Genomic DNA, 13064 nt, shown 5'->3' on the forward strand with positions numbered 1-13064 from the left:
TTACATGAAGGCTGCAGTTAAGAGGGGCAGGTCAGATGACAGGCTGCAGTGCACGCACACACACACACACACACACACACACACACACACTCCTACTGTCGTGAGCATGTCAGATACAGGTGTCCATGTCTCCCCAGACTAAAGCGGCGCTGCTGGAGATAAAGTAGGTTAGATTGGCACCACGCCACGCAAGGGGACAGACAGACATAAACATCAGGCGGAGAAAGAAGAATTCAAGCATCAAAAACATGATTCTTGTCCTAAAACTATACAGACTACGGCAATCAGACAGAAATATCCAAAGAGGACTGTCCATGAAAGAGACGACGACACCGGAAACATGGACACAAAACGTTAAAGGAGAACTCTAATTCATGCTGTACGTGAGTAAGGAATATGTTCGGTTAAGTAACGGTCTTGACACGGCGGAAAATCGAATGCAATGATGCCAGGAAGAGCACCTGTGTCGCTGACCACCACCCAGACTGAGCATTACATTCAAATCCCCAATAATTATCTCCCTTAAACAAGCTCAACGTGACGTTGAGGCCACAGGGTGAATCTGTCAGCCACGCCACAGAGCCATCGAGCTCCCCTGAGACGCCGCAGGGATGCTGAAGCAGATTCTCCAGGACATGTACATCGAACCGGAGCTGCTGGCTGAACTCAATGAGCCCCAGAAGCAGATCCTCTTCTTCAAGATCCGTGAGGAACAAGTGCGGCGCTGGAGGGAGAGGGAAAGCCAAGAGCAAAGCCCCGCTCGGCCTCCGAGAAAGAGTTGAGTCATGCGAATTATTACAGCCTTGCAACTTTATCTCTACGTTCTATTTTTGTCATAGTGTTTCTTAGTCTTTTTCATTTCAGGGACCCCCATGCAGTGTTGATATTAGACCTTAGATCCCCAGGGCCCCCAATATACACTGTAAAATCCTCATTGTTAATTTAACTCTGAATGGTTCCATTTGAATTCACCTCGGTCCATTGAATCTCTCTCTCTCTCTCTCTCTCTCTCTCTCTCTCTCTCTCTCTCTCTCTCTCTCTCTCTCCCCCCCCAACATGCCCTGTACTTCTCTTGCTTATTTTCTCCTTTGTGTAATTCAGCACCCCACACAACATCTTTATATTATTTATGTCATTATGTCCAACACTGATACTTGTTGATACACAATACAACCATGTTAATTTGCTGCTCTGAGGGCAGCTTTTGAATGCTGTTCTCAGGGCAGCTTAAATACTATACTGTACATACACCAATGTTAAATTGCTGCTCTGAGGGCAGCTTAAATACTATACATATTGATTTAGGGCCCTAAGGATGAATACAAAATTAATATCAACAACATAATACTGTCCAATAATTAGATAGGGAGATGGTGCAACTTATGACAGGCAGTTTACTGTCAAAATATGACTAACAGTAAAAAAACACTTTGTGTTTGAAATACACTCATGCTTTCTAAGGTGTGATTTGGGGCCCTAAGGATGAATACAAAATGAATAGCATTTAAGCTGCATTTGAGCAGCTTTTGAATGCTGCTCTCAGGGCAGCTAAAATGCTATACATACACCAATGTTAATTTGCTGCTCTGAGGACAGCTTTTGCTATACATACCAGTAAGACGCCTGAGGACGAGAAGCGACCTCGCCCTGTGCACTGGCCATATATGGTCTTGAGTGTACAGGGTTTGATGAGGTCAGATAATCATATGGAATGTCAGAACAGGTCAGCTCCATAATATTTGAGATCTAAGGGTGGCAGCAGTGGCAGTGTCTTGAGCGTACAGGGTTCGATCAGGGCACAGGTAGGGCCAGGCCTTAATTTCCGGGCCTGTTGAGAACTCTAGTTTTCGCCGGCTGCCACGGGCGCAGCTGCACAAATAACTTTGGGGCAGCCCCGTCTAGAGTTTAAATGGACAGGTATCAGTCAAAAGGGAGACATCAAAGAGGAAGGATGGATGGGGAAGGATCAACATATGGAATGTCAGATCAGGTTATGACATATATCCATATGGAAGACATATCCCCAGGAAGACTAGAGGCTCAGTCATGTGTCTCTAATGGGGATCCTTCAATAAACATAAACATAAACATACTAATATTGCTGACATCAGGGATCTCCATATATGGGCTTAATTGCGACAGCAGGTCGCATTTACTATGATATATTCCCTGAATTACTATCATCCCTGATGATGCCATAGTGATGTCACGAGACCTGGGCACAATATGGGGGCTTCCCCATGTATGGGGATTTTGAGTGACGAAAAAGCGCACGATTCCATATAGTTAACTGCAACCTTCGGTCGCAATTTTAATTTGCTGCTCTGAGGGCAGCTTTTGAATTCTGCTCTGAGGGCAGCTTAAATGCTGCTGTATACAAGTTGACACAACCCTACAGTATATGTGTCTCTGGGGGTTATGGACTTAAATTCAATTCCTTGCGTTTGGTATATTCTGCCGTGTCAGCTAACTTGCCGATATTGCTTACTTCTTACATGGGCTGGACATGATCAGCAATGTAAAGAGGAAGGTGCTGGAGCAATCTGTGTTATTCTAAAACCGTTTCAATAAACATAATTAATATGACACATGGTATTAGTGTTATTTCTTCATTCAGAGCATGCCAACACATTACACGGCATAAGAGAGGTGATGGAGCAATCGGTGTAAATGTATGACAGCTAATTTCAACAAACATGGTTATGACATGGCGTTGTAGACACTACGTGTAAGTGTAGGTTCTGCCGTAGCAGAAAGGGCTGCACGGCAAGCAGGTTTATGTATCGAGCACTGATCCATTTCCGGTTGCCGGAGTGGACTGCCGTAGCCGTCGTTGCTTAAAGTCCCTATTAGTAACTTCCTCCTGGGGGATCCCGAGGCGTTCCAAGCATAGACATATAAACGTAGACGCCCTTTCCGGGTTCCGCGTGTCACAATTGAAGGCAGCATTTGCCTTCAATTAGCGGAAGCATGTCAAGCTTCCGCTTTGTAACATAAGTCCCGGAAAAGACGCGCTGTGATTGGCCAGTAGTCACTTGAGTGACAGCAAGAGACATGGAGGAGTCGCATGAGTGACGTCACTTGGGCAGCGACGCAGCGTGCCTTCAGCAAATGCCTTCAGCACTTCTAAATAAGAAAGCTGCGGAGAACTGTTGCTTTGTGTTCACTCTTTAATGTTTTCTGTTAGTAATCCGCCCTGGCTCTGATGTTGTATTGTTGTATTAATAACTTTGTTGTTTGTGTTTGTTTGTTTGTCTTGTTTTGTATTGTCATGACTGTTATCAAGATTTGTAAAAAAAAAGCCTTCAGCACTGCACTTCCGCTTGACTTCCTGCCTTCATTGGGATACACGTCGCTCCAATGAACTGCAGCGGCCAGTGAGGCATCTGTTTTTTATAATATCTATGGTTCCAAGGCCAGTGAGTCGATGTGATTCCTCCAACTGCACCTTGGTCTGCCCCGAGGGCTCCTCCCAGTGGGACGTCCCTCGAGGACCTCCCTAGGGAGACGCCCGAGAGGCATCCTAACCAGAACCACCTAAGCTGGCTCCCTTCCAAGCGATGAAGCAGCGACTCTACTCTGAGTCTCTCTCGCGTGACTGAACTTCTCACCCTATATATCTCTTAGATGCCAGCCAACCGCCGAAGAAAACTAATTTCGGCCGCTTGTATTCATGACCTCATTCTTTAATAACCAGCCATTTGGTTGTAATAAAAATGCACTGTTGTGGTGTCTGTTCTGTTCATTCTGAGTGCGGTGCCTAATTCATGCTCTGTCGTACAGGTAGAGAGCACAATGGTTTACTACAACCTGGCAGGGAGAGAAAGGCAGGACAGAGTTTATAGAGGGCTCCATTACTAGAGGGCTAGAATACATTCACAGCTAAATGAGGCTCCAATGTGACTCACAGTCACGCACGCACGCACGCACGCACACACGCACACACAAACTCGCTCGCTCGCTCGCTCGCATGCACACACACACACACACACACACACACACACACACACACACACACACACACACACACACACACACACACACACACACACACACACACACACACACACACACACACACACACACACACACAGAGGGAGAGGGAGAGGGAGAGAAGTAAGGAATAAAGCAGTTGTAACACTTTTACGGTTTCTGAGAGATAATTTTACTTTAGGGCAGAAGAAATAAATGGATAACAGATAATATGGCTCCAGCAGCTTGCTGCTTGGAACCGTAATGACTTAGGTCTCCTAGTATCTCAATTTAGAGATAGAAAAATTACTTGGGGCACATCTCAAAATCTGCACTCGGTGAGCAGATATGTTGTCTCTAGATCTGGGTCTAATGCCAAACTAAAGAAGTCTGCTGAGTTCAGAGTGGTATAGTACTAGTAATAAGACTGAAGTTTCAGAACAATTACTTTGGCAAGTATGGCACTGAGAGTTAAAGTAAATCAAAATGTAAATATTTCTAGCTAGAATATCTAATTTTATAGATAGAAGTGCCCTTGAAATATTGGGAGGGGCTCTTACTGGTGTTGCCAGCACATCTTGGTACACTTGCAGAACTGCAGTTCTCATGAATTAAATTAGATTGATACGTAAACTTCATCCCAGAACACATCTTCTTCTTGCTCATTTTACTAGCCTCAAGTGGCTCAAAGTGGAGGGTAGTATCACATAAATTCCGTATAGTCCACATGAATAATTGTAAACAAATGTGGTATTTCAGAAGTGTCACCAATCGACCTGCCTGATTCATACTTGGTATTGTGCACCAAAAATAGAAGATCTATACAAGCTCACAAAAGATCACGACGTAACATACTAAAAGGTATACGGTATCAGGCATCTCTGTAATGTGTCTCTTCTGGGTCTTTACAGAGGAGAGCCGGGGCATCGGCTGGCTGCAGGGCTCGGACGGTGACGTGTGGGTGTGGGTGATGGGAGAGGTGGCGGGGGATCGGCCGTTTGGGAACATCATGAACGGGCTGATGGAGAAAAGAGCCAGGAGACGGGCTCACGAGGACGCCCAGGAGATCAGGTGAGAGAGGTAATCAAAACCCTACAAAGTTACTTAGTTGTAACTAAAGTTTTCAAATAACTGTAGTGGAGTAAAAGTGGAATATTTCCCTGTGAGATGTAGTGGAGTAGAAGTAAAAGTACTGGGAATTGGAAATACTCCAGTAAAGTAGAAACAATACCGCAACACTGCAACATTTTAATGTTAACTATACGAGTGGAGGTTTGAATCACATACCCGTCTCTTCAAAGCCCAGAACACAATTAAAACATAACATTTATAAAATGTATGACATATACGAGGGCCCATGTTAACCCGAGCCCTTGGGGGAAAAAATACATTATAATAAATAATAATATAATAAATGTGCAGGTCTAACTACCTGGTAGTTTGATATGTGTCACAACTATCTCACCACCAGAGGGCAGCAGTGGACTATTGTTGATCCGTTTCCTACAGTGAGTAGTAGCCTAGTGTGGGTATTCATGTATTTAGACCAATGAAACACTGCAGTTGAAGACCACGACAAGCTCGTTATTATTCTCATCCCCCTCGGTAGTAATTTGCTTCATTTAGATAAGATAACTGAGGACAGAGAGAGAAAATCACATATGGGTTATGGTCCGGCTCCCAGACCACAGCAAAGAAGGGAAACATGCAAGGGATACATGCAAAAATGTATACGTTTATTATTAAATAGAATAAGTAATTTAAAGTAGATAAAACAAATGGTTCCAACAAAAAATATGGCAGGGAAACTAAACTGCCACACAAACTGAGTAAGTTAGTAACATTACTGAAGCAACCCAAAAAAAATAAACGTGTGGCCCAGGTGGAATTAAGAGAAAGAAGCAGTGGGAAAGGTGGCTCTTTTATAGTGATTATGGAGGCAATGGCCAGCTGCCTCCAATCCTTGATTGCCACCACTCTCCAACCAGGACCCATCACACTGAAAGACTACTATTAGTAAGGCACAAACACACCTTGAGTATGTAGAGGGTATGCGCGTGACATCATCATCATACCAGGAAGTTATGCGGGAAAGCCTATTGAGTGGCAAAAAACTACTTTCTGGCCTTGACAGCCCATACATCCAAAAAGTCAGAAAAGTCCTATTTGATTGCAAGAAATTACTTTAAACAACATTAAATTCCCTTTGTCACTCACTTTGCCACTTGATTTGCCACTCAATCTGCCATTCACTTTATGCATGCGCATACCTCTAATAACACTGTAGTATGAAAAAAAACATAATTATCCTCATCCCCTCAGTTGAAAAAGTGGGCGTGCAGGCAGGTAGCCATAGGCAAATAGATGGACGGACATTTACTGAATCCACTTTCAAATTGTCAGTATGTCATTGTAGACAGAAATGTCCGACGATATATAACATTTTCCAATTTTCTAAAACAAAATCAAATCGCATATGTCATGTCCGTGGTCGTGTTGGACTGACAATGCTACACGCATAGTACAGTCATAGTGCAACGGAACGTTTACATTAGGCTACTTTAGGCTACTCACTACTGTGATGTCTCATTCTAAACATGTTTGTCTCATTACTAACAGGACTGTCCTGTGTTTCATTCTAAACACATTTGTCTTAGCACAGGAGTGCCCAGTGTCTCATTCTAAACGTGTGTGTCTCATCACAGTCGTGTCCAGCAGGAGGAAATGGAGAAGAGGTTTCGGGACACCCTGGCCAAGCAGAAGGCCTGTCTCCTGGCAGGGAGATGGAGGAGTGAGGTGGTCGACAAGGAGATGAAAAAGCAGGCGGGCGAAGAGAAGCGGGTTTTGGAGGCCCAGGGGGTAAGAGACAGCTTCCAGCATTTGGAGGGATTGAGAATGTAGATGTTGAATAGACAGTGTAGATCAGGGGTTCCCAAAGTCGGGGTCGGGACCCCACATGGGGACACTGATGGTGGAGTCGCGAAATTATTTCGGGTCATCAAAAATATTTTACACACCTGAATAAGATTCAGGTGTGTGCATATTGCCCACATCTCTCATTAGGTGTAAACTTGATTCTGATTGAATTCTATATTAACAAGATTATTAACAGTAGGCTACAAGTATAGGCCTGCCCTAAACACAACAAATGTTGTTTCCTTTGTTGTCCATTGTACTTATGGTTAATATAGTAAATCAATTACTTATATACTGTAAATATTTTGGTTGTTATGTGTGTTATTTTTGTTTGTGTAATTATGTGTTGAATAGCCTTAGGCTTAATACATAAACGTGCACATTTACGTGCATACAATTACCTCCGGGGTTAGGTTGGGGTCACGAGTCAATGGCAGCATTATTTTGGGGTCGGGGGCTGAAACGTTTGGGAACCCATGTTAGTGTAGATGTTAAGCATAGCATTTTTCCAAGACACTTTTCATTCACCCTTTCAATCACCATGCAAAGCACCACCAACCTGCTCATCCGGAGCAGGTGGGGGGGTACAGTATCTTGCTCAAGGACACTTGACTTCGGCACAAAGCCAGGATGAGCTATGGGCCGAAAGGACCTGGCAATAAACATTTAATTCGTTAAAATAAGTCCTGGTTTGTAGATGTATGTGAAAATACACTAAATTTCAGCGATCCCCCCTCCTTATGATTGTTGCGTTTCCAGAACAGAAACCAATTGAAGGTTAATTGAAGGTTAATTGAAGGACACTTGATTTGTCATCATCAGAACTGCGAGGAAGACGAGCAGAGGGAGAGTAAAGATGACACGTGTACGACAGACACGCCAGAAGACAGGCAACACGAGACAGAAGACACCGAGTGGCAGGAGCAATGTGAGTCATGTGTTTACCTGTGGTGCACGTTTCAATGTACTGTAGGCCTACCTACTGTACGTGTACAGTATAACATTTCAGTGTGTATTCCAATGCATGTAAATAGTTAACCAACTTAAACCGCCTAGACCAGTGGTTCCCAAACAGTGGGTGAAAATGAAAAAATGAAAGTTACAGTATGACTTTAAGCTTCTTGATGACATTTCCTCCGCAGTGCGTCGGTCCAAAGCGGCCGATGAGGAGATGAAATCCAAGGCACTTCGTGCAAGAGAAGACTGCAAGCGGCATTCCCTCCGCGCCCTGGAGACCAGTCTCATAGCCCTGCGCTTCCATACGTCCTTCATGAATGGAGAATCTCAGAGCCGACGTCGTAGCACAGCCTTGGATGTCAATGTGACAGACAGGTAATCATCACACAGTGCAACCATTCACTTGATACATACCGGTAATCACATTACCGCGATTACCGTATGCGCTGTTAAGTGTGTAAGTCTTTATTAACACTGGCTATTTTGGGCAGGCAATTAACTCATTCTAGGTGACATTTCTCAGAATATAAAATAGAAAATCCCAATAATTCTGAATATTAGAAGCGTGAAAATAGCTGATCTATATAAGCTCACACAAGCTTGTAGCAAAGTGGGGCACAAGCCGATGGACAGGAAAGGGCTAACCCTAAGTAACTACTGGAAACATGGGTGGTAGTCCATTGTAGTCCAGGAAGAATTGACATTCGACTCTGTGAAAAATAGAGCCCCTTTAAGTGGTTAAATGCAAGCATGCTGTCGGTGTTGTTTTTCCCCCTAATGAGTGGAAAAAATGCATGCATGCACGCACACATGCATGTAGATGTCCAGTCCACAAATGTGCACACGCGCACACGCACGTGCACACACACACACACACACACACACACACACACACACACACACACACACACACACACACACACACACACACACACACACACACACACACACACATTTCGAGGAAGGAAGGAAACAAATATACGGGGGTTGACAGTTCATGTTCACCTAAGGATACACATGGCACCTCCTCCTCCTCACAGACAAACTGCCCATAACAGCCAAAACAGAACAGTATTTGGCAAGTTGTTTGGCTTTGACCCTTGTCATGCCAGCTATTATTAGGCCACTCATGGTCAGTTTATGCACATGGCCCAGGCTTCCGAGTATCAGTATGGCAAATACCCCAGGTTTGTTATACTTCCAAGTAGTGGTTGATACTTAGAATGTTTATCTTGGAATGCCTGGTCCATGTACAAATTAAAGACACAGCCCACCTCCAGAATCAGGACCTCCTTGTGACTGGTGTCAACAAAGACAACATCAGGTGTATTTGGGATGTTAGCAAAGACATTGCATGCACAGCTAAACCAATCTGGTAACACTCTTGAATGTTTATACATTGCTGCACTAGATGGCACATACTTTCAAACACACACACACACACACACACACACACACACACACACACACACACACACACACACACACACACACACACACACACACACACACTCTGACTGATTTGTCTTTTTCTTCAGCAGCAGCGTTTGTCCACGGCCAGACCGTCCAGCGACCAGAGAGTCCATAATCCACTGGTTTCGAGCGGAGCAGCAACCAAAGCGGGCGGGATATGAGAGGAACAGCAACTCCATCGCCCCATGGTTTCATGGTGGGTAGGCCTACTACAAGGCCAGAACTGTGTTTCAATGCATCACAAACTGATGAAGATAGATTTGCACGTGGCACCAAAGGAACAATAAATTAATTCATGTTAGGCATTTTAATGTCTAGCAAATACAAATATTTGTTTGGAAACAGACTATTTCTACAGGAAGTAAACATATTCCAGGGTGCATATATTCAGAAACATCTGCAAAGTGGACTATTCTGTTAAAAAAAACGACCAACTCGTTTCAGCCTGCATGGGCCTTCATCAGGGTCAACTGACTTGACCCTGATGAAGTTTGCCGTTTTCTATACATAACGGACCCACGAAGCCCTTCTTCTTTTCTTTTTTCTGATTATACAGAAGTTACTTTGGTTACAAATCTATATTGCCCTATAAAAACATTGCTAAACCATACAGATGTACTTTATACATTTGTATATTGTTCCTGTATCAGACCTCTGGTCTGCTCTCTCTCCCTCCAGGCATCATCTCCCGTCAGGAGGCAGAGTGTTTGCTTGCAGAGCAGCCAGAGGGCAGCTTTCTGCTGAGGGTCAGTGAGTGTATCTGGGGCTTCACTCTCTCCTACCGCACAGCCCACGCCTTCAAACACTTCCTGGTGGACGCCTCCGCTGATTATTACAGCTTCATCGGCCTCGACCAGATCCAACACGCCACTCTAGACGATCTGGTCAGCTTTCACAGGGTAGGCCATTTTGTCAGTATGACGAAATATATATCAGCCATTATTTTATGTCTGGGTCAAGGCAATGTATTACACTTACTTTAGAGCTGGGAAAACGCACGGGTGTTTGTTGATAAGGCAATGTTTTGTATAGTTAATGTTGAAAGTATTTTTGTGGACCCCAGGAAAATGTGCGGTTGCCTAGACGTCAGCTAATGGGATTGGGGATCTGTCTAATAAACATCAAAACATATTTTACTTTTTTGTTGTGTTTTTAAAAATACTGAAAATAGCAGATGTCCAGGCTTACAGGATTGGCATTAGACCCGGAAATATGGTTCTACTGCCAATAGGAATATTGGGGTGAGGACAAAAAGCTCCATGATGCCCTTTGCAATTTGTAATGTGGCAATCTCAAGAAAATCACTTTACATGGACATCAATTGTATAAAATGGAATTGAAATACAAACACATTATTATAATATTCAGACACATTCTCCCAGCATCTGCATGAATCGAATAATAATTACACCAGGTAGTATCATCGTCTATGATTTGTATTTCAACCTTTGAACTGTTCCCATTCCAGGAAGAGGTCATCACCACATCAGGAATGGAGCTCCTGCAGCACGCCTGTCCACCAAGAAGCACTTCCACACACTATGGGGGTCTTTTTGAGTGACTCAGCGTTCACTCCAAGAACATGTGCTGGACATTTTGTTTTCAAAGACTCCAAGTTTGGTATGCATATTAGGCCATGGACCCCCCCATAACTCAGTGTACAAATGGAACCAAATGGACCCTTATGGTTCCATGTGTACACTCTTGAGTTATAGACCTGTTATCGGTCCATTTTGTTTCTAATTAGCCTATCAATCATTTAGCTGGGAACTGGAACTCCCTTAAGGACCCCTAACCCCTCGGGCCCCCTTTGAGAACCACGCACTGTCCTATAACACCCTGCCTATACTGGGATAGCTTTGTTAAGTTATTATGATGAACAGGTGTGCAATGGTGGGATTTAAATCCCCTGGGAAATAATCTGTTCAATTAAAGCACACATCAATTATTTTTCTACACCCAAAAATGTCATTCTCTGCTCTAGTTTGCCCTCATTTAGTATTATCCTATGAATTATGATGCTCCAGAATTTGGGTAATTCAAGAGTATGCACACAAATTACACCACAATGAAAACAACAATTGCTTCCTTGTTGATGGGATGCACAGTGTAGTCATGTGCATACAAGTAATTAATCTGTCATTTAGTGAGGCTCTGATTGGCGTTTGGTGTGTGACTTTTCACCTCGAGTTGTGTTCCCTGCATCAAACCTGTTTCAATAATGCGTGTCTTAAGACGAGAAATGAGTTTAAAAACTATATTAATGATGTGGGGAGATGCAAAAGTAATTAGCAGGATGTTGCATCAAAAAGAGATTAAACAAAAACATGATTCCTGGGAGAATGGGTCTTTGCTAGAATTCCCACATTCGACCAGCAAGACTATATACTTGGCAAAGTGAAGGGAATATGTAAATGCCAATGGATCCAGTCATAGAACCCTGCTGCTGCAATTAGTTCATGGAGACCAGGCAACAGCTGATTCAGTAGGACCAAATGGTTAAATTTGGTTTCATCACTGCATTCCAAATGTTTGTAATGTTTGTTTCCACGGGTTGTGCTTATAACCACACGTTCCGTGTATGGTTTTGAAGGACAATTTAGAATTTAGGCATCTGAGACTGCTGAGAGGAGACTGCTGGAGTGTTCTGGGCCATGAAGCCGTGAAGCTGATTCTTACCTTTGCTGCTGTATTACTGTATTAGAGATCTTTTACAATATACGTTCTCTTGTGCCTTCACCCTGAGTTGTACCGAGTATGACTTTTTTATGTTTTCCACATATTTTATATTTGAACACTTTCACAAATTTAATTTTATTCTCCCATCACAAATGACATCATGAAAAATATTTTTTGTATTTTCCACGTTTGTTCAGTCATCACATGAAAACAGTATATAAACAATATTTATTAACACTATATGCAGTGTAAACCGTAACAGTAATGAATGCAATTGTAGAAGCAAAATGCATATGCCTGTCCTACATAAAATTAAATGTGCTGTAAGTGATGTTCTTTGGGTAAAATGAAAAGTTATAGTTAAAAGTATTCTGGTCATATGGGCTTCGTATGTCCCCAATAACACAGTCAACACATCTAGGCAGAAAAAAACCTTTCCTGGGCAGAAAGGTTTGCGTGTGCAGCCAGACACACACTGTTCTGGTTATGGTTCCCTGTGTCAGCTTCTAAATCGTAAATTGTGCACGATGCCATTCTTTGCAGCAGAGCAGAGACACTGTTGTCATCGCTGGACAACGTTCACACCGGCATTACCATTAGCCCTGAGCTACAGTAGGTCGCTCCAGCAGTCCACAGCAACTAGCAGCTGCTCTTGTCCCCGTCAATGCATGTCTTCCTCCGTATATTTCTGGTTCATATAAGCTACGGCAACCCTACCTGTCCATAGTCCCTGTAGTTTCTGACAGCCTACCGAGTGTCCACCACCTACGTCATTTTTGGACAAATACGTAGGTGGTGGACCGCTTTGAAAGTGCACCCACGGAGTTACAGAATGCCAATGATAATAAATGGGCGCATTTGAGCATATATGCTAATGACTAAAAACACACAGATTAGGTTGAATAGTGGCGAAGTGGTCCTTTAACAACTGGAGACACAGGAACACTGAACAAACACTCTAGCAATGATTACTATGGGAATATATTGATACTATATTTAACACAAACAAAAAGCACATCACTTAAATAATACAAAAAAAAACATGTTCACATTTGTAACCCCTCAAA

The 13064-nt window shown here is 43.2% G+C and overlaps 1 protein-coding gene across 1 annotated transcript; it reads left to right on the top strand.

Annotated features, from left to right (window-relative positions):
* Positions 1-611: 611 nt before the first annotated feature.
* Positions 612-10912, top strand: sh2d4bb (SH2 domain containing 4Bb; the record flags this gene model as incomplete). The annotated part of the gene is made up of 8 exons (XM_079492332.1): positions 612-777; positions 4884-5043; positions 6678-6831; positions 7711-7816; positions 8031-8220; positions 9384-9514; positions 9997-10217; positions 10787-10912. The coding sequence occupies 8 exons, from the start codon at positions 612-614 to the stop codon at positions 10877-10879; spliced, it is 1221 nt and encodes a 406-aa protein (XP_079348458.1). The 3' UTR covers positions 10880-10912.
* Between the last annotated feature and the right edge of the window lie 2152 nt (positions 10913-13064).

The sequence above is a fragment of the Electrona antarctica genome (genome assembly GCF_951216825.1).
Source record: "Electrona antarctica genome assembly, chromosome: 22".
In the NCBI taxonomy this organism is placed as follows: Eukaryota; Metazoa; Chordata; class Actinopteri; order Myctophiformes; family Myctophidae; genus Electrona; species Electrona antarctica.